This window comes from Heptranchias perlo, chromosome 6, assembly GCF_035084215.1.
Source record: "Heptranchias perlo isolate sHepPer1 chromosome 6, sHepPer1.hap1, whole genome shotgun sequence".
NCBI classification, from domain to species: domain Eukaryota; kingdom Metazoa; phylum Chordata; class Chondrichthyes; order Hexanchiformes; family Hexanchidae; genus Heptranchias; species Heptranchias perlo.
Window position 1 is genome coordinate 110777402 of NC_090330.1, and position 22853 is coordinate 110800254.

General features: G+C 47.0%; 1 protein-coding gene across 1 annotated transcript in view; it reads right to left on the reverse strand.

The window, feature by feature from the left end:
• The window catches only part of LOC137323157 (collagen alpha-1(IV) chain-like), a 198853-nt gene that overhangs the window by 89283 nt on the left and 86717 nt on the right, over positions 1-22853 (reverse strand). The window contains exons 2-12 of the mRNA XM_067986640.1: positions 17224-17283; positions 10450-10539; positions 10320-10364; positions 8487-8531; positions 8328-8390; positions 6225-6278; positions 6100-6126; positions 5270-5347; positions 5091-5153; positions 1158-1193; positions 1028-1069 (exon numbers count right to left, since the gene is read on the reverse strand). Of these exons, the coding sequence (XP_067842741.1) occupies positions 1028-1069; positions 1158-1193; positions 5091-5153; positions 5270-5347; positions 6100-6126; positions 6225-6278; positions 8328-8390; positions 8487-8531; positions 10320-10364; positions 10450-10539; positions 17224-17283 (603 nt within the window). The remainder of the gene's footprint in view (positions 1-1027; positions 1070-1157; positions 1194-5090; positions 5154-5269; positions 5348-6099; positions 6127-6224; positions 6279-8327; positions 8391-8486; positions 8532-10319; positions 10365-10449; positions 10540-17223; positions 17284-22853) is intronic.

Below are 22853 nucleotides of genomic sequence, written 5' to 3' on the forward strand. Positions count from 1 at the left end.
TTCTGTCCACACGCAGGGAGGCTGGAGTTCTTTGTATTTGATTTTCATAATTCTGTGAGGCTCTGCTCCCACCAGGAGCTCATATGAGGAATTCAGGAACATCTCACCACCAAGCAACGATTTTCCAAAATTGTTATAACGGACTGAAAATTGCCAGGACGATATGCACCCGAGTTTGTGATAGGTGCTCTAATTACACCTCCCTCCAGTGGGAGCGCTGCAGCACAGGTGGATATAATTACACTGTGACCAGTTTACATGGGCATTTCCCATTATAAATATTGACACAGGAATTTATAATGGAAATATAAAAATATGACTTTAAAATGGGAAATGAGTCACCTCTGCACCCCCTGGTCCAATTACCCTCTAACCCCACTTCACCTTAAGGCTACACTTGGTCCTCACTCCCCGTGTGCAAAGCCACAGGAAATCACCTGTATTAATAAACTGCCCTGGTGTTGCCCATAGTCAGTTGATGAATTTGTTCATTTCATATCAGGTTGAAGAAAGCCTCCTCCATCTTCTCAGGGTAACTAGGGATGGGCAATAAATGCCAGCCTTGCCAGCGATGCCCACATCCTCAGAATTAATTTTACAAAAAAAGGGGTGGTGGCAGAGTTGGGATCGAGACTTCAGAAACCTTCTCCATAGCACCATCTATTGGCCAGAGCCTGCAGCTAGGTCGTTACAGGTACCTGTTTACATACAGAAATACCATTCTAACCGTTTGCATAGGCATAGGAAGATAGGAACAGGAATTCAGCCCCTTGAGCCTGTTCTGCCACTCAATTCGATCATGGCGGATCTGCTCCTCAACTCCATCTACAATAGGTTCAAACTTAAATGTTGACATAAAAGCATGACCAAAAATAGGTAAAACAGGAGGTTGTACAGGAAGTACGGGCATGCAGAAGATTTTTAATAACATGTAGATTGATTGACGTATGTTAAATTGTGTTTTATTGGATAATTCATCTTGTTTGTAAAGAGAATCTAAATGCATTTGCGGTTTACGACTTCTCACCTTTTGACCCTTTGGTCCATAAAATTGCACTCCCATATTTCCCTGTTGACAAAAGAAAGAAAAGAATCACTTGAGCTGGTCGGTCGTGCGGTTTGTAATATCGATCCTGTGTATGAATGGAGCTATTTACCTTTGGACCTGGAAGGCCAGGGATGCCTGGGGGGCCCTGTAACAACAAAATAAAAGCAGATTGTTAACATTTCCTCTGCTGCATTGTTGGAGCGTGAGGGCTAATATTAAGGGATCTCGGTGCTGACGCAGTGCCTCACCCATCGGAAGCACGCACCGGAAATTCCAGAACGCTCCAAAGTTCCCGAAATGCGGCTCCACACCTGCACTGACATTTCATAACCGCACCCCCCCTGTCAATTCATTTACTGCTTGGCAGAAACCGTTGACCATTACAGGCTGAGAGAGAAAATTATAGGGTGACAGAAATGCGATGATTTGAAATGTAGGAGGTAGCTCACTTACAACCCGGCCCTGTTGGGTCGCGTCCCTCAGCCCACCTACACAATACTAAGATTTAATCAGTAACGATCCTTGCTACACATCTATAAATAACGTTGGGCGGTGCAGTGGAGGATTGTCCATTGGCGTTCCAATGGATTGCACCACAGAATGACCAGACGTGGGGTGGATGCAAAAGATTCCATGACACTATTCGAAGAAGAGCAGGGGAGTTCTCCCCGGTGTCCTGGGGCCAATATTTATCCCTCAACCAACATCACTAAAAAACAGATTACCTCGTCATTATCTCATTGCTGTTTGTGGGGTCTTGCTGTGCGCAAATTGGCTGCCATGTTTCCTGTTACAACAGTGACTACACTTCAAAAAGTACTTCATTGGCTGTAAAGCACTTTGGGACGTCCTGAGGTTGTGAAAGGCGCTATATAAATGCAAGTCTTTCTTTCCTTTTTTCTTTTGTGTGCCTGTGTCGTGATTCCTGGTTACGGTAAGTTCCTAATCTTGTTGGCCAGCTGACTCCTCCCAGGAAGGGCAGAGACAATCGCGGGGCACCAGTTCTCCCAGACAGCTCTCTCGCACCTCCTGGTCGCAGCTTCTGGAGTGGTTTGGGAGGGAGAACAAGCTGTTGGATTTCTTGAAGCTAAGCTAAAATTTATTAAATTTTATTACATTTAATAAAAAAAATGAAATACAGTAAAATAAAATACAATGAAATAAAATAATTTTTTTTAAAAAACATAAAATAAAAAAAATAAAATAAATTAGTTAAAAAATAAATAAAATATATAATTTGGATGAGGGGTGTAATATGGGGAGGGCAGTCACCTCAGCTGGATTATCAACATGGGCGATGTCTTTAGAATCATAGAATCATAGAAAGGTTACAACACAGAAGGAGGCCATTCGGCCCATCAAGTCCGTGCCGGCTCTATGCAAGAACAATCCAGCTAGTCCCACCCCCCCGCCCTTTCCCTGTAGCCCTGCAAATTTTTTCCTTTCAAGTACTTATCCAGTTCCCTTTTGAAGGCCATGATTGAATCTGCCTCCACCACCCCCTCGGGCAGTGCATTCCAGATCCTAACCACTCGCTGCGTAAAAAAGTTTTTCCTCATGTCACCTTTGGTTCTTCTGCCAATCACCTTAAATCTATGCCCTCTGGTTCTTGACCCTTCCGTCAATGGGAACAGTTTCTCTCTATCTACTCTGTCTAGACCCTTCATGATTTTGAATACCTCGATCAAATCTCCTCACAACCTTCTCTGTTCCAAGGAGAACAACCCCAGCTTCTCCAGTCTATCCACATAACTGAAGTCCCTCATCCCTGGAATCATTCTAGAAAATCTCCTCTGCACCCTCTCTAAGGTCTTCACATCCTTCCTAAAGTGCGGTGCCCAGAACTGGACACAATACTCCAGTTGTGGTCGAACCAGTATTTTATAAAGGTTCATCATAACTTTCTTGTTTTTGTACTCTATGCCTCTATTTATAAAGCCCAGGATCCCGTATGCTTTTTTAACCGCTTTCTCAATCTGCTCTGCCACCTTCAGCGATTTGTACACATATACCCCCAGGTCTCCCTGTTCCTGCGCCCCCTTTAGAATTGTGCCATTTAGTTTATATTGCCTCTCCTCGTTCTTCCTACCAAAATGTATCACTTCACACTTCTCTGCGTTAAATTTCATCTGTCATGTGTCCGCCCATTCCACCAGCCTGTCTACGTCCTCACTATCCTCCTCACTGTTCACTGCACTTCCAAGTTTTGTGTTATCTGCAAATTTTGAAATTGTGCCCTGTACACCCAAGTCCAAGCCATTAATTTATATCAAGAAAAGCAGTGGTCCCAGCACTGACCCCTGGGGAACACCACTGTACACCTCCCTCCAGTCCAAAAAACAACCGTTCACCACTACTCTCTGTTTCCTGTCACTTGGCAAATTTCCTATCCATGCTGCCACTGCCCCTTTTATTCCATGGGCATCAATCTTGCTGACAAGCCTATTATGTGGCACTTTATCAAACGCCTTTTGAAAGTCCATATACACCACATCAACCGCATTGCCCTCATCGACCCTCTCCGTTACCTCATCAAAAAACCTTGAGTGCCGTTCTCCTTTGGTGCTCTGCTTTCTCTGAGGGTGAGCACCAGTCTCAGGTCTGGTGACTGGACCGAGGGAGTGGGAACGGGCAAAGTAAGGATACCTCCTCCCTCCTAACATCACTCGGGTGCTCCCATCAGCAGTGCTCGGTATTCCGTCAATCAAGGAGGGAGACAGGAAAAGTGACCAAAACATAATGAAGGCGATTGGAGAGGAGGCTGTGGGACTCCCTCACATACACCAGTATACCTGGCGAATGGGGAGGAGGCTGTGGGACTCCCTCACATACACCAGTATACCTGGCAATTGGGGAGGAGGCTGTGGGACTCCCTCACATACACCAGTATACCTGGCAATTGGGGAGGAGGCTGTGGGACTCCCTCACATACACCAGTATACCTGGCGAATGGGGAGGAGGCTGTGGGACTCCCTCACATACACCAGTATACCTGGCAATTGGGGAGGAGGCTGTGGGACTCCCTCACATACACCAGTATACCTGGCGAATGGGGAGGAGGCTGTGGGACTCCCTCACATACATCAGTATACCTGGCGAATGGGGAGGAGGCTGTGGGACTCCCTCACATACATCAGTATATCTGGCAATGTCAGACTTACAACTTGGATAATGAGAATGGTCAACCATGAGTTTGTATCCATAATTCCCTTTGTGATGGGTTCTTTATTCTAGATATGTTGCTTTGAGGAGACACTAAATCCCCTTTAGATGGGATGGAAAACTGGAGAAGGACTCACCCTGGGCTCCTTCTGTGCATCTCCCAACAATCCGTTCTCCCGTGGTTTAGGCAGAGAGCTGGTAACAGATTACCTTTGCTTGCTCATGGATGGGCAATGGTGCACGACAGTGTAACACCAAAAGGGGAAATAGAGAGCAAACGTGCTTCGTAAAAAAACCTCAGCGGATCTGACTTAAGATAAAACTTTTCCACATGCTGATGAATCTTTAACCGTCCATTACCCAGTGAAAAACTCTCTGCATGTTTCCTGGAAATGCAAGAACACGGTTGCACATCTGGACTCAGGTGCTGCCATCCTGGAATTCACAGGATCCCAGAGTTTCTTTTCAACAAAATAATTGGATCAGAAAATGGAACACGTGTTTAGAAGATGGAAGGAAGGCCTAACGTCCAATGGTATTCGATGCTTGAGGGGTAATCTTCGGATCCTGTGCTGATGGCAAGGAGTGGTGCTCGCTGGGAGCACAAATCTGGGCATGATTGATGCTCCAAGGTCCAAGTTTCCGAGACGTACTCTGGGCAGGTGAGACTCCTCACTGGCACTGCTGAGTCACGAAATTACCCCTCAATACAGAACCAGATGTGCAATTCAGCATTTCAGGATTGGAATCAGAGCCCTCGGTTATTCGATATCTACCGTCCCCCTCTGTCACCAGTTCCTGTTCTACGTTTGACTCGAAACTAAACACACAATTTCAATTGAAAACCTTTTGAGTGAGGGATAAGAATAAATGGACTTACGGAAGGGCCGGGGAACCCAGGTGGGCCTGCAGGTCCATGGAGTCCTGAAATCCCTGGTGTACCCTGCGTTTAGAAGAGACACAACAGCTTAGAACTGAGAGAAGAGGAGGAGATACTCAGACCATTTTGTTTGCTTGTACCGTGAGTGTTCCCAGAAAGATTCGGAGTCCATCACTTACCACTTTCCCCGGTGGTCCTGGGAACCCTTGCTCCCCCTTTATTACCGAAATATCTCCAATTACTTCACCTGGGTCTCCCTGTTTTAAAACAAAAACATCAAAGTATTAATTTACTGGTAGTGTGGTACGAATCTTTACTTTACATCTGTCTTCAAAACTTGTCCTAAAAAAAAAGTCTTAAACGCCTCAATTATATTAACTTTTAACTAAGCTTTAGCTTCGATGCCTGTGTTCTCTGAACTTAGGGGTGGGTCTCTACAAGAGGCGGAGTGAGCATTCTATATCGGGGAGACAGTAACTGCACCTGTGCCATTCTCTCCATAGCTTGGTTTGGACATTCGTAAATACAAGGACACCCAGCTGACCAACACAGACGGGACCACTGAGAGCAAATGTGAAATTGTGCAACGTGTGAGAGAGGCCATTGGCTCTGAAGGATTGACGACTGTGGAGTTCTATCTAATTACAGTCGACTGTGGTCTGGTTGGAAGCAGCGGATTTCAAGTCTGGGATCGATAGATTTTTGTTGGGTGAGGGTATCAGGGGATATGGAGCAAAGGCGGGTAAATGGAGTTGAGGTACAGGTCAGCCAGGATCTGATCGAATGATGGAGCAGACTCGAGGGGCTGAATGGCCTTCTCCTGTTCCTATGATCCTGCGTTCCCGAGCTCCCAGTGGGGAGCCTGCACCTGGGAGCACTGGTCGGAGAATCAGGGCCACAATGTTGTTTCCTTGCGTTCCTTTCGAGTTTGGCAGCTTGGAATCACCCCGACTTGTTTTTTACACTTTGATGATCTTTTGAAAAAAAATTGAAAAGTCATTTTTTTTACCTTGGCGCCTGGAATCCCTGGATGACCCTGAAAAACAACAATTACAGAGGCATGAACACACGGCCCAGATACTGCACAGTCACACAATGAAATCACAAAGGCAAATCTAATTCACAACTACTCACTGCGGGGCCTTGTAGACCTGGGAATCCTGGGGGTCCCAGTGGGCCTTGTTCACCCTGTATCAAAAAACAAAGTCCTTCAGTCTTCACATTTCATGCACATTAATGGCCGATCCTTTCTGACACGCACCGCAGGGACAAAATTATCAGATAATGGCCGATCTCTCCCAGCAATTTACATTTCTTGGGGTGTTTAAAATGCAGAATTCTCTGCCACAAACTGTTGTTGAAACAAAACCCTTTTTTTTAAGAAGTGGAGATTAGAAAGTTGCTTCAAAAATAGAAGATTATTAAAGGGTACGGGGAGTGAGGGGAGAGTGGGATTAGACTGAGTGGGATATTAAAGGGTACGGGGAGTGAGGGGGAGAGTGGGATTAGACTGGGTGGGATATTAAAGGGTACGGGGAGCGAGGGGGAGAGTGGGATTAGACTGGGTGGGATATTAAGAGGTACGGGGAGTGAGGGGGAGAGTGGGATTAGACTGGGTGGGATATTAAAGGGTACGGGGAGTGAGGGGGAGAGTGGGATTAGACTGGGTGGGATATTAAGAGGTACATGGAGTGAGGGGGAGAGTGGGATTAGACTGGGTGGGATATTAAAGGGTACGGGGAGTGAGGGGAGAGTGGGATTAGACTGGGTGGGATATTAAAGGGTACGGGGAGTGAGGGGAAGGGTGGGATTAGACTGGGTGGGATATTAAAGGGTACGGGGAGTGAGGGGGAGAGTGGGATTAGACTGGGTGGGATATTAAAGGGTACGGGGAGTGAGGGGGAGAGTGGGATTAGACTGGGTGGGATATTAAAGGGTACGGGGAGTGAGGGGGAGAGTGGGATTAGACTGGGTGGGATATTAAAGGGTACGGGGAGTGAGGGGGAGAGTGGGATTAGACTGGGTGGGATATTAAAGGGTACGGGGAGTGAGGGGGAGAGTGGGATTAGACTGGGTGGGATATTAAAGGGTACGGGGAGCGAGGGGGAGAGTGGGATTAGACTGGGTGGGATATTAAAGGGAACGGTGAGTGAGGGGGAGAGTGGGATTAGACTGGGTGGGATATTAAAGGGAACGGTGAGTGAGGGGGAGAGTGGGATTAGGCTGGGTGGGATATTAAAGGGAACGGTGAGTGAGGGGGAGAGTGGAATTAGACTGGGTGGGATATTAAAGGGTACGGGGAGTGAGGGGAAGGGTGGGATTAGACTGGGGGGATATTAAAGGGTACGGGGAGTGAGGGGAGAGTGGGATTAGACTGGGTGGGATATTAAAGGGTATGGGGAGTGAGGGGGAGAGTGGGATTAGACTGGGTGGGATATTAAAGGGTATGGGGAGTGAGGGGGAGGGTGGGATTAGACTGGGTGGGATATTAAAGGGTGCGAGGAGTGAGGGGGAGAGTGGGATTAGACTGGGTGGGATATTAAAGGGTACGGGGAGTGAGGGGGAGAGTGGGATTAGACTGGGTGGGATATTAAAGGGTATGGGGAGTGAGGGGAGAGTGGGATTAGACTGGGTGGGATATTAAAGGGTATGGGGAGTGAGGGGAGAGTGGGATTAGACTGGGTGGGATATTAAAGGGTACGGGGAGTGAGGGGGAGGGTGGGATTAGACTGGGTGGGATATTAAAGGGTACGGGGAGTGAGGGGGAGGGTGGGATTAGACTGGGTGGGATATTAAAGGGTATGGGGAGTGAGGGGAGAGTGGGATTAGACTGGGTGGGATATTAAAGGGTACGGGGAGTGAGGGGGAGGGTGGGATTAGACTGGGTGGGATATTAAAGGGTACGGGGAGTGAGGGGAGAGTGGGATTAGACTGGGTGGGATATTAAAGGGTACGGGGAGTGAGCAGGAGAGTGGGATTAGACTGGGTGCGATATTAAAGGGTACGGGGAGTGAGGGGGAGGGTGGGATTAGACTGGGTGGGATATTAAAGGGTACGGGGAGTGAGGGGGAGGGTGGGATTAGACTGGGTGGGATATTAAAGGGTGCGAGGAGTGAGCAGGACAGTGGAGAAAAACACTTGCACAGTTTTGATGGGCTGAATGGCCTGTTTCTGTGCTGGAACGTTCTATAAAGTTGTCCAAATGCAGATTAAACCAATACTAATGTCAAGGGTTACCTTTGTACCGTTGCAACCTGGAATTCCTCCTGGACCTGGGGGGCCATCTTGTCCCGGCAAGCCCTGAGTAAAGAGAATTCCCAAATGTTTTCTTTCTATTCGGAACAGTTTCGTGTTTTAAACGTGACGATATTCAGTAATGGTGGATGCAATACTTACAGGAATGCCTGGGGTTCCTGGGAATCCTGGTGAGCCTGCTGGACCCTGTGTTGTTAATATTATAATAAACACCCTGATTAATACAGCGCTTCTAACAGTGCGGAAAATCTGAAATACTTTTCTCTTCCAATCTTATTTGGTCAGAACTGAATTTCTCTCTTTCATTGTCCAAGGCAATGGGATGGAATCACTGTGGGCATTTCCCCAATGTTCCGTCGTAACTTTACCGTAAGATTATTGGACACACTGGAGAGACAATTTATAATTTATAAATCACTGGTTAGGCCTCAGCTGGAGCATTGTGTAACACACTTTAGGAAGGATGTCAAGGCCTTGGAGAGGGTGCAGAGGAGATTTACTTGAATGGTACCAGGGATGAGGGACTGGAGAGACTGGAGAAGCTGGGATTGTTCTCCTTAGAACAGAGAAGGTTAAGGTTAATAGAGGGGTTCAAAATTCTGAAAGGTTTTGATGGAGTAGAGAGGGAGAAACTGTTTCCAGTGGCAGGAGGGTCGGTGACCAGAGGACACAGATTTGTGGTAATTGGCAAAAAAGCCAGAGGGGAAATGGAGAGTTTTTAATTTACGCCGTGAGTTGTGATGATCTGGAATGCGCTGCCTGAAAGGGCGGTGGAAGCAGATTCAATAATAACTTTTAAAAGGAGATTGCATACTTGAAAAGAAGAAATATGCAGAGCTGTGGGGAAAGAGCAGGTGAGTGGGACTAATTGGACAGCTCTTTCAAAGAGCCGGCACAGGCACGATGGGCCAAATGGCCTCCTTCTGTGCCGTATCAGTGGGGGGACGGCGGGGAGCGTGGGGAGGGCGGGGAGCACGGGGAGCGTGGGGAGGGCGGGGAGCACGGGGAGCGTGGGGAGGGCGGGGAGCACGGGGAGCGTGGGGAGGGCGGGGAGCACGGGGAGCGTGGGGAGGGCGGGGAGCACGGGGAGCGTGGGGAGGGCGGGGAGCACGGGGAGCGTGGGGAGGGCGGGGAGCACGGGGAGCGTGGGGAGGGCGGGGAGCACGGGGAGCGTGGGGAGGGCGGGGGGACCACCTCCCTCTTGGTCTCGGTGTTAACCTGCTTTTCCTTCTCCCAGGATCCTGGGCTGCTGGAGCCTGCTCCACTTTGCCAGCTTTCCGTGCTTCTCTTCCCACCGCCCATCCCTCACCCCTTTAGCCATTTACACTCTCTGTGTCTCCTTTACATCTTCTGTTTCATTGATTTCTCCCATTCTGCCTCTTACTGTCTCAGGCTTATATCAGTTCTTTAATTTAACCATCTCCTGTTCTTCACTTAAGCACTTTACACGTCATGCTGTATATTTTCCTGTGTGTGTGTGTGTGTGTGTATGTGTGTGTACACGTCTGTGCGCGCGTGCTTGTGCGAGAGTATGCGTGTGTGCACGTGTTTGTGCATGTGCAAGTGTGTGCATTTGTGTGCTCGTGTATGTGCAAGTGTGTGCACGTGTGCGTGTTTTTCTGCGCGCACGTGTGTGCTTTTTCCCTTCCCCCTGTTGCTTTTTAAATACTGTTCCTCGGTAATATCTCCCGGATCCGACGCATTGTCCTCACCTGGAATATTCTGTCCGTTCTCTCCACAGACACTAACTAACCTGCTCCGTGGTTCCTGCATTTTTCTATTTTAGTTTCAGGTTTCCAGCATCTGATATTTGATTTTTGAATCCTATCACAGTGCTGTTTAGACAGTTCTTTAATTTAATTGCAACCATTTCTCAAAAAGCTTTTATGAACATAGCCCATCTAACATGGGATTTAGCAGCTGCAACCTGGGGTTAGCAATAAGACCCGACTATGGATCGTCGGGAATACGTACCCGGATTCCCTTTTTTCCTATTAGTCCTGGTTCACCGCTGTCACCCTGAAATATAAAGGAAGTATTTTGTTACAAAATGCAGCCAAACGCTGTTTGAAAACAAACCTCTGGATAATCTGACTGCAATTACCTTAGGTCCGACATGCCCAACAGGTCCTTCAACTCCCGGGAATCCCGGCATTCCTAGGCCCCCCGCAAAACCAGGCAAACCTACTGCACCCTGAAAATAAACAAATAAATACATTCATTAATTAATCAATAATCACTATTGTAGAGTTCAAAGGGAAACAAGTGCTGAAAATCTTAGAGTAAACTTTACAAATTCGCTGTAATTACACCCTGCTCCCTGTGGAGGCACTGCAACACAGTGTGACAAGTTTACATGGGCAGTTTGCATCATAAATGTTGACATAGGAATTTATACTGGACGGAAAGAATTGCTTTACAATGGGGACTGAATTATTTCTACATGTCCAGGCCCAATTAATCTCACTAAACACACATAATCTCAAGATGATATTGGGTTCTGACTCTTGGGAAATCAACTAATACTTTAAAGAACAATGGAAATGACATGAGTATCACAGTAATGTTAAGAATTACGTTTAACGCATAATCGGAATAAAAAGATGATACAAAACACTCCTACGGTTACACCTCTGACTAAGTCAGGAAGTAAAATCGGCTGGAAAGGGAGACGGCAATCATTTTAGAAAATGTTTCGTTAAAGGGGGAATTGGAAGGACTCAAGGAGCAAGATTCAGCTCCTGTCAATCTTATTTTCAATAAATTAAAGAACTTGCTAAAATACTAACAGTTGGAGGGTAATGCAGACGCCCGAGAATGGGAAAAGATTCATATTGCTGAAGGTAGCAATACTTTGTAAAAGATCAATGAAATTATCTTCAGACCTCCAGCCCAACTCTTCATTTAAACTGTCACCAGATGTAGTTACTAATACCACATCTGTATGCCACGTGCAGAGTGTGTAAGAGAATCAGTGAGTGGAGTTCAATGTGGGGAAGTGTAAGATCATTCACTTTGGACCTAAGAAAGAAAGATCAGAGTATTTTCTAAATGGTGAGAAACCAGGGGTGGAAGTTATGCTCCAGTTTATATAAAGCTCTGGTCAGACCCCGTCTGGAGATACTGCGTTCAGTTCTGGGCACCGCACCTCAGGAAGGATATATTGGCCTTGGAGGGGGTGCAGTGCAGATTCACCAGAATGATACCGGAGGAGGCTAAAAGGGTTTAATTATGAGGACAGGTTGCATAGACTAGGCTATTCCCTTGAGTATAGAAGATTAAGGGGTGATCTAATTGAGGTGTTTAAGATGATTAAAGGATTTGATAGGGTCGATAGAGAGAAATTATTTCCTCTGGTGGGAGATTCCCGAACAAGGGGACATAACCTTAAAATTAGAGCTCGGCCGTTCAGGGGTGATGTCAGGAAGCATTTCTTCACACAAAGGGGAGTGGAAATCTGGAACTCTCTCCCCCAAAAAGCTGTTGAGGCTGGGGGTCAATTGAAAATTTCAAAACTGAGATTGATCGATTTTTGTTGGGTAAGGGGATTAAGGGTTACAGAACCAAGGCGGGTAAATGGAGTTAAGATACAGATCAGCCATGATCTAATTGCAGGCTCGAGGGGCTGAATGGCCTCCTCCTGTTCATATATTCCTATACTGGCTTTCTGCTAGTATCTGCCTTGAGAGCATTGTTGCCTCTGAGTTTGAAAGTTGTGAGGTCAAGTCCCACTCCAGGGACTGGAGCACATAATCTAGGCTGACCTCCCAGTGGAGTACTGAGGGAGCGCTGTCAGATGTGCTGGTTTTTGGATGGGACGTTAAACCGAGGCCCCTTCTTCCTGTGCAGGAGGATATAAAAGATCCCACAGCACTATTCAAAGAAGAGTATAAGAGTTCTCCCTGCGTCCTGGCCAGTATTTATCCCTCAACCAACATCACTAAAACAGATTATCTGCTCATTTATCACATTGCTGTTTGTGGGATCTTGCTGTGCACATATTGGTTACCGTGTTTCTCTACATTACAACTGTGACTACACTGTAAAAGTACTTAATTGGCAGTAATGTCGTCAGGCTGTATTATTATAAGTTCTTTCTTTCTGTGGTAATTATCAGCTAGTAAGTATATTCCAGTTTATGGGCCAATTAATCTAAAGACTAATGTCATAAACGGATTCAGATGTTCCATCAGGTTTGTATTAGAAGATGAAAAATTCAGGAGGATGCAACACATCTCATGTGTACAGTACCAAACATACAATAGGGACAATTGCAAATCATAGACTGTGTCTCGGCCTCGTTGAAGGTAAACTATCTTCAAACCGTTTGCAAAAAAATGTCAACAGTCCTCTCTCTATTTGATAGAAAGAGGTGGTTATTATTTCAACAGGCCACGTTTAAGTGGCACAATCATACATTTTGCCATTACATCGTGTCTTGTCCATTACACTACGCGTTGTCCATCGCACCGTGTCTTGTCCATCGCACCGTGTCTTGTCCATCGCACCGTGTCTTGTCCATCGCACCGTGTCTTGTCCATCGCACCGTGTGTGGGCCATCGCAACGTGTCTTGTCCATCGTACCGTGTGTGGGCCATTGCATCATGTCTTGTCCATCGCACCGTGTCTTGTCCATCGCACCGTGTCTTGTCCATCGCACCGTGTGTGGGCCATCGCATCATGTCTTGTCCATCGCACCGTGTCTTGTCCATCGCACCGTGTCTTGTCCATCGCACCGTGTCTTGTCCATCGTACCGTGTCTTGTCCATCGCACCGTGTCTTGTCCATCGTACCGTGTCTTGTCCATTACACCGTGTCTTGTCCATTGCACCGTGTCTTGTCCATCGTACCGTGTCTTGTCCATCGCACCGTGTCTTGTCCATCGCACCGTGTCTTGTCCATCGCACCGTGTCTTGTCCATCGTACCGTGTCTTGTCCATCGCACCGTGTCTTGTCCATCGTACCGTGTCTTGTCCATCGCACCGTGTCTTGTCCATCGCACCGTGTCTTGTCCATCGCACCGTGTCTTGTCCATCGCACCGTGTCTTGTCCATCGTACCGTGTCTTGTCCATCGCACCGTGTCTTGTCCATCGCACCGTGTCTTGTCCATCGTACCGTGTGTGGGCCATTGCATCGTGTCTTGTCCATCGCACCGTGTCTTGTCCATCGTACCGTGTGTGGGCCATTGCATCGTGTCTTGTCCATCGCACCGTGTCTTGTCCATCGCACCGTGTGTGGGCCATTGCATCATGTCTTGTCCATCGCACCGTGTCTTGTCCATCGCACCGTGTCTTGTCCATCGCACCGTGTCTTGTCCATCGCACCGTGTCTTGTCCATCGCACCGTGTCTTGTCCATCACACCGTGTGTGGGCCATTGCATCATGTCTTGTCCATCGCACCGTGTCTTGTCCATCGCACCGTGTCTTGTCCATCGTACCATTCAATGTCTTGTCCATCGCACAGTGTGTGGTCCATCGTACTGTGTGTTATCCATCGCATCATGTGTTATCCATCGCACCGTGTGTCATCCATCGTACCGTGTGTCATCCATCGTACCGTGTGTCATCCATTGTACCGTGTGTCATCCATCGTACCGTGTGTTGCCCATCGTACCGTGTGTTTGCAATCCAATGGAAATGTTTTGACAGCACATTTTTATGAATTGAATACCACTTTAAAAGTGAAATGTGGCCCAATCCCTCTCCTGTCTGGAGCGGCTCAGAATGAAACCATTCCAGGTGATGTGCAGCCGGCGGTGGGAGAGTGCCGACAGCACAATGGGAATGGTGCTGGTGTAAGCTGCTGTGTGCCTGTCCATTGGTTAGTCTAACATTAACTCAATGTCCGAACCTTGTGTGTTTATTTACAGGGGAATGCTGCAAATGCTCAGTCACAAGACCAGATGAGCGGGGACTGTGGGCCAATCTGATTGCACAACAAAAAACGTTTCCAGATGTTTAGAGTCAGCCAAATCAACAGGAATGTGAAAACAGGGCTGATGGCTCCCGGTTGAGAGGAATCACATCTTCCATTTCTGCCTTCGTATTCGTGCTTCAGAACACGTAATCTTGTGTTTACACCAAATAAAGCAGCCGGGGGAGGGGGCAGCATTTCACTTCCTGCTGCCTCCTGCGTGCTTCTTATGGTGCAACGTGAGATGTTTCATTGAGATGTTAAATGTGCATTTTTCCCAATGCTGCAGTCAATCTCCTGGACAGTGTTTTGAACATTTTACAGTAACTCAGTCTTCTAAGTTGGTCAGAGCACAGTTTAAAGGCTGCACTGACACGCTGACTGTAGTGTTGCTGGAGGTGGGGGTGTAATGTGGAGGAAGACAGCTCACTTACTTTGCTCTGAAGTCAGGTTAGATTGTAACACCCCACAAATTCAGCAATGGTATGAAATTAAACTTGTGATCCCTGAAGTTCTGGGGGCTGTGGAATGTCATTTGCGAACACACGGGGAGTAGGGGGGGGGGTACAGAATTTGGATCTGCCAGAGTACCACCCCCTTTCAACCCCATCAGGATCGCAACACTAAGCCCACAGATGGTTCAGTGGAATGTGGGCATTTATCTGAACTCCCATCAGTAAAGGGGAGGGGATATTTATTTCCAACTAAATGGGAATGAAATTCACCTTCAATGGAAAGGACAATCGGGGGGGGGGGTGGGTGGGTGGGGCGGGGGTGTATAATGGGCGGGGCGAGGGTGTATAATGGGCGGGGCGAGGGTGTATAATGGGCGGGGCGAGGGTGTATAATGGGCGGGGCGAGGGTGTATAATGGGCGGGGCGAGGGTGTATAATGGGCGGGGCGAGGGTGTATAATGGGCGGGGCGAGGGTGTATAATGGGCGGGGCGAGGGTGTATAATGGGCGGGGGTGTATAATGGGCGGGGCGAGGGTGTATAATGGGCGGGGCGAGGGTGTATAATGGGCGGGGGTGTATAATGGGCGGGGCGAGGGTGTATAATGGGCGGGGCGAGGGTGTATAATGGGCGGGGCGAGGGTGTATAATGGGCGGGGCGAGTATAACGGACGAGGTATGTAATGGGCAGGTGTATAACGGCCGACCAATTCGCTAACGCCCCTGTCCAAGTTTAATTTGCCCCCCATAGAGAAAGGTGGGGGGGGGGGATTGGAGCCTTTACCAGTTCAGGTTGGCACAGCTGATTATATATAGATGGGAATTACTACCTCAGGACCTCACAAAGTGCTTTACAGCCAATGAAGTACTTTTTTGAAGTGTAGTCACTGTTGTAAAGTAGGAAACACAACAACCGATTTACGCACAGCAAGATCCCACAAACTGCAATGTGATAATGACCAGATCATCTGTTTTAGTGATGTGGGTTGAGGGATAAATATCTGCCCCAGGACACCGGGGAGAACTCCCCCTGCTCTTCTTCCAATAGTGGCCGTGGGATCTTTTACGTCCACCTGAGGGGGCAGACAGGGCCTCAGTTTAACGTCTCATCCGAAAGACGGCACCTCCAACAGTGCAGCACTCCCTCAGCACTGGCACTGGGAGAATCCGCCTAGATTTTGTGCTCAAGTCTCTGGAGTAGGGCTTGAACCCATGACCTTCTGACTCGGAGGGGAGAATGCTACCCACTGAGCCAACATAATCCAGGCTGATATTCCTGGTACAGAACTGAGGGATGAGTATTTTGGATGGGGAATGTCGAGTCTCCGCTTGGAACTGGGCAGATGCAAGGCAGACTGGGACCCCCTTACTAGAGACTGACATGGTTTCCAGAAACACCTCAAAATAACAAGTCCAATCAGTGTGGGCAGACCACCAGCACACCCCACGACATGGGCTCTGAGAGAAATAACTCAGCACAGGATCTTTCCCCAATTACCTCAGTCCTCGAGCTGGCAATGTGCTCCATCCCTCTCCCATTCACGCTGCAAACCACACTTGCAGAGCCCGGCCAGTGCACATGTGTAAAAGATCAACGTGTGACATCCTAGGGTAGATTCACCAATCCCAGCCTCCCAGAGTGCAGCCAGGCCCAGAAGGAGCAGAAAGGGCAGCAACCTTGTACGGCCAGTTCCCTGACCAACACTGCCTTTGAGTGTGGTACCTTGAGAACATCGCCCGTCTCCGCCTCTGCCTCAGCCCATCTGCTGCTGAAACCCACATCCGTGCCTTTGTTACCTCCAGACTTGATTATTCCAATGATCTCCAGGCCAGCCTCCCACCTTTCACCCTCCATAAACTTCAACCTATCCAAAACTCGCACCGAGTCCCATTCTCCCATCACCCCCTGCGCTCACTGACCTACATTGGCTCCCGGTCCGGGAACGCCTCGAATTTAAAATTGTCATCCTTGTTTTCAAATCCCTCCATGGCCCTCTCCCCTCCCTATCTCTGTAACCTCCTCCAGCCCCTACAACACTCCCAGATCTCTGCGCTCCTCCAATTCTGGCCTCTTGCGCAGCCCCGATTTTCAACGCTTCACCATCGGCGGCCGTGCCTTCAGCTGCCTCGGCCCTAAGCTCTGGAATTCCCACACTGAACCTCTCCGCCTCTCTCTCCTCCTTTAAGACGCTCCTTAAAACCTATTTCTTTGACCAAGCTTTTGGTCACCTGTCCTAATATCTCCTTATGAGGCTTGGTGTCAAATTTTGTCTGATAATCGCTCCTGTGAATGCAAGTTGTTGTTGTTGTTGTTGTTGTTGACGACCCTACTACATGAAAACAATGAGCTAGATTTTCACCTCCAGTGTCATGGTGGGGTTTCATCCTGCGGGAGCACTGGTTTGGTGGAAGGTGGAAGCCTAGCCCGATGTCAATGGTATCTGATATATCAAAGATGACTTTTCGTTGCTGAGAGTACAGTAGATCATCTTTACTAAATGTCACACCTACCTTTTCTCCTTTCACGCCACTGCAGTCACACTTGGAAGTGGATGTACACCCATGGCAAGCCTGTGGAAGATAGAACACACATCATTGGCAGGTTTTGGTTTCCTGTCTTGCCGATGGCCCTATCTCCTGAAGGTATTGACTCCTTGCTGGGGTCAGGTTGCATGGGCACTTTTCCCAAATGGCCACCATCCCATCGTGAGCCTTGACAGCGAGTGTCAGTAGGCTATTCGACTACGGAGGGCATCACAGTCCCTAATCCAGCGGTGTTGAGCTCACCTGTTGAGATCAAACCTAAAGCTTTCTTGTTCTGTGGAGAAAACTTGTTGAGTCATCCATTAATAAACTGTTCACCTCTGCTTGTCACTTTAATGAGGTGTGAATAGCCTGAAATAGTCGATGCATTTAATGTGGTTTAAGTGGCACCTCTGTGATTGACGCCTATGGTACTGGTCATTGCCCTTTGCCCGATATGGTGGGAGGTTTGTCCAGGGTTAGGGGGGGTGGTGTAAATGGTGGGGACTGGCCCAGCTTTTATATTTCCAGATATTTTTTTAAACTGAATTCAAACTCTTAAACTGCCTCACGGTCGGGATTTGAACTCACATTCTCTGAATTACTGGTCTAGTAACATAACCGCTACACTACCATACCCCCGATCACCAAACATCCGATTGCCTGCACTTACTAGAGACCAGATTATGTAACAATGCTCCCAGAGGACTGTGAAAAATGCACAAGACATGGAGTATCCTAGTGTCTCCTGCTCTCACGCTCACCTCTCACTCTCAACTCAACCACAAAGGAATGGGACCAAGTATTTGAAAACCACAACTCTTTTTTCAGTTCCAAGAGTTTCTGTTAAGATCTCGACTGGTCTCATATCAGCAGACACACAAGAGAGTAACACACGGCTTTTGTATTTTTTTAAAAAGGCTTCACATCTGATCAAAAAATCCATTGTTTTATTAACAGGAAAACTACAACAAAAATTCCCTGGAAATTGAGTCGTTAAAAGTTTTGAACCAATGGCATAAACATCCTTGTTTATTCCTGAACGAATGAGCACTGAATCCATCCCATTAAACCTACACTTTTCTATCTTCGAATGTTCCGTTACTCAAATGTGTAGCTCGAGAAGGAACGAAAAAAGCAACTAAAAAGCAATTGAGTGTAAACACTTAGGGGCAAAAATCTCGCTGCTTCACTGCCTGTAACACAGGGAGTCCATATCACAAGATAATGTGTTCCCAGATCAGGAGGTTACATCTATTAAATTTAATAGATTGAAAATCATGGGTTGGCAGAGTATAATTTTACAACATGCGTTCACAGCGCTCACAGAAAAGGTCCATTGAATGTTCACCCTACACCGAGCACAGTCAGAAATGGACAACAAATCAAATCCTACAAATTAATAGGAGTTTGGTAGAAACTAATAAACCTGTTCTCCTGCCCCAGTCTGTCAATCACAAAGCCCCCCGATCTCTCGACCCCTCTTTGTGGTGAGGGGGTCACAGTTACTCGCTGGGGCTGAGCATTCGATCCAGGTCTTCACCATCTTGATGAGGTGAACGGAGGGTCAATCAGTGAGGCAGTAACGAGAGGGGCAACTTTAAGAAAAACCACACAAAGGAATTAAAGGGGAGGTTAGAAAAAATGTCCTTACACAGAGGCTGGTTAGAATGTGGAATTCTCCGTTACAAACAGAATCCATGAATCATTTTAAAAAGGAATTAGAGAATAAAAGAGGAATGTTAAAGGTTTGGGGAGCGAGCGGGATTAGACGGGGTCTGAAGAGTCAAATGGCCCGCTTCTGTGCTGGAACGTTCGACATCCCTCGTCGCTGTGGCACTGTGTATTGTACAATCACATTGTGTCAGTAGTGTTACTACACTCCACCCCTGTGATCAGATCACTCTCTCTAGCTCAAAGCCATCCAATAAATCCTCACACTTACCCCGCAGGTCGATGACAAGGAGGCAAAATATAGGGCAACAGTTGGGGAGATGAAGGGGGAGAATGAGTTAGAGGGGATTGAGGGACGGAGTCAGGAAGAATGGGAAAGGGCAGAAAGAAATAGAGAGGGAAAGGGAATGAGAGACATGGGGGAAGAGGCAAGGAAACTAGAGCAAAGAAATGGAGAGATTGAGTGATTGAGTGAGGAGATGGATAAAGGGTAGGGAGGGAGATGAGAATGGAGAGGGGGGAATTAAGAAACAGCGGGGAGGGAGGAAAAGATGAGCCCAGTGGGGCTACTGAATATGAGGGAAGGAAGGAAGGAAGGGGATCAGTGAGAGAGGGGACAGTAGGATGGAGGGTGAGGGAGTAGGATGGAGGGTGAGGGAGTAGGATGGAGGGTGAGGGAGTAGGATGGAGGGTGAGGGAGTAGGATGGAGGGTGAGGGAGTAGGATGGAGGGTGCGGGAGTAGGATGGAGGGTGAGGGAGTAGGAGGGAGGTGAGGGAGTAGGATGGAGGTGAGGGAGTAGGATGGAGGTGAGGGAGTAGGATGGAGGTGAGGGAGTAGGATGGAGGGTGAGGGAGTAGGATGGAGGGTGAGGGAGTAGGATGGAGGGTGAGGGAGTAGGATGAGGGAGGAAATATTGAGGCATTGCACCAAAAGAAGGTTCGGAGTTTGCCAGAAAGGTCACTGCACTGTACTAGGATCATTACCGAAACTCACTACAGAGTAATTTTTGTGAACATCTTGAGCACCATCAAATTGCTGCTCTTTGTGACTAATTGAAAGCTCTTTCACTGAGCCGGCACAGGCACGATAGGCTGAATGGCCTCCTTCTGTGCTATAAGATTCCATGCTGTTCCTGTTCGCTGCACGCAGTAAGCCGCTGAACATACATCTGAAGTGCCTCCATGTCCCTGAGCAGGACTGCAAAACAGAGAGGCCATATTGTTGCTATAAACGGAATGAAGTTGTTCTCGTGAGGGGCTGAACTCGATCACAATTCAGCCAGGGATGGGACACATTCTCCCTCAATGGGAGCTTTGTTGTAACCGAGTTTGTTGTAATCTGGTTATGGTGTGTGTGCAATCTTACAGCTGCAGATCCCTCTCACCTCCTCCATTTATTTGTCTGTCTACCCTCAATTGAGGTTCACTGCCTCCGACATCAGTCTCTAACTCAGGGACACTTGGTGCCAACTGCACTCATGGGTTTTCCAATGGAGGTAACAACAGCAACAACTTGCATTTATATAGCGCCTTTAATGTAGTAAAACGTCCCAAGGCGCTTCACAGGAGCGAATATCAGACAATATTTGGCACTGAGCCAAAGGAGGAGATATTAGGACAGGTGAATGGGCACAATGAGAACAAATGTGGACCCCAAAATCCACTGTGAAGGTGATTATTGCAGAGTACTGAAGGTGATTATTGCAGAGTACTGAAGGTGGTGATTGCAGAGTACTGAAGGTGATTATTGCAGAGTACTGAAGGTGATTATTGCAGAGTACTGAAGGTGATTATTGCAGAGTACTGAAGGTGATTATTGCAGAGTACTGAAGGTGGTTATTGCAGAGTACTGAAGTTGATTATTGCAGAGTACTGAAGGTGGTTATTGCAGAGTACTGAAGGTGATTATTGCAGAGTACTGAAGGTGATTATTGCAGAGTACTGAAGGTGGTTATTGCAGAGTACTGAAGGTGATTATTCAGAGTACTGAAAGTGATTATTGCAGAGTACTGAAGGTGATTATTGCAGAGTACTGAAGGTGGTTATTGCAGAGTACTGAAGGTGGTTATTCAGAGTACTGAAGGTGATTATTGCAGAGTACTGAAGGTGATTATTGCAGAGTACTGAAGGTGATTATTCAGAGTACTGAAGGTGATTATTGCAGAGTACTGAAGGTGATTATTCAGAGTACTGAAAGTGATTATTGCAGAGTACTGAAGGTGATTATTGCAGAGTACTGAAGGTGGTTATTGCAGAGTACTGAAGGTGATTATTGCAGAGTACTGAAGGTGGTTATTGCAGCGAAATGAAGGTGATTATTCAGAGTACTGAAGGTGATTATTGCAGAGTACTGAAGGTGATTATTGCAGAGTACTGAAGGTGATTATTGCAGAGTACTGAAGGTGGTTATTGCAGAGTACTGAAGGTGATTATTGCAGAGTACTGAAGGTGGTTATTGCAGAGTACTGAAGGTGGTTATTGCAGCGAAATGAAGGTGATTATTGCAGAGTACTGAAGGTGGTTATTGCAGCGAAATGAAGGTGATTATTGCAGAGTACTGAAAGTGATTATTGCAGAGTACTGAAGGTGGTTATTGCAGCGAAATGAAGGTGATTATTGGAGAGTACTGAAGGTGATTATTCAGAGTACTGAAGGTGATTATTGCAGAGTACTGAAGGTGATTATTGCAGAGTACTGAAGGTGGTTATTGCAGAGTACTGAAGGTGATTATTCAGAGTACTGAAGGTGATTATTGCAGAGTACTGAAGGTGGTTATTGCAGAGTACTGAAGGTGGTTATTGCAGAGTACTGAAGGTGATTATTGGAGAGTACTGAAGGTGATTATTCAGAGTACTGAAGGTGGTTATTGCAGCGAAATGAAGGTGGTTATTGCAGCGAAATGAAGGTGGTTATTGCAGAGTACTGAAGGTGATTATTGGAGAGTACTGAAGGTGATTATTCAGAGTACTGAAGGTGGTTATTGCAGCGAAATGAAGGTGGTTATTGCAGCGAAATGAAGGTGGTTATTGCAGAGTACTGAAGGTGATTATTGGAGAGTACTGAAGGTGATTATTCAGAGTACTGAAGGTGGTTATTGCAGAGTACTGAAGGTGATTATTGCAGAGTACGGAAGCTGATTATTGCAGAGTACTGAAGGTGATTATTGCAGAGTACGGAAGCTGATTATTGCAGAGTACTGAAGGTGATTATTGCAGAGTACTGAAGGTGGTTATTCAGAGTACTGAAGGTGATTATTGCAGAATACTGAAGGTGATTATTGCAGAGTACTGAAGGTGGTTATTCAGAGTACTGAAGGTGATTATTGCAGAGTACTGAAGGTGATTATTGCAGAGTACTGAAGGTGATTATTGCAGAGTACTGAAGGTGGTTATTGCAGAGTACTGAAGGTGATTATTGCAGAGTACTGAAGGTGATTATTGCAGAGTACTGAAGGTGGTTATTGCAGAGTACTGAAGGTGATTATTGCAGAGCACTGAAAGTGATTATTGCAGAGTACTGAAGGTGATTATTGCAGAGTACTGAAGGTGGTTATTGCAGAGTACTGAAGGTGGTTATTGCAGAGTACTGAAGGTGGTTATTCAGAGTACTGAAGGTGATTATTGCAGAGTGCTGAAGGTGATTATTGCAGAGTACTGAAGGTGATTATTGCAGAGTACTGAAGGTGATTATTCAGAGTACTGAAGGTGATTATTGCAGAGTACTGAAGGTGGTTATTGCAGAGTACTGAAGGTGATTATTGCAGAGTACTGAAGGTGATTATTCAGAGTACTGAAGGTGATTATTCAGAGTACTGAAGGTGATTATTGCAGAGTGCTGAAGGTGATTATTCAGAGTACTGAAGGTGATTATTCAGAGTACTGAAGGTGATTATTGCAGAGTACTGAAGGTGGTTATTGCAGAGTACTGAAAGTGGTTATTGCAG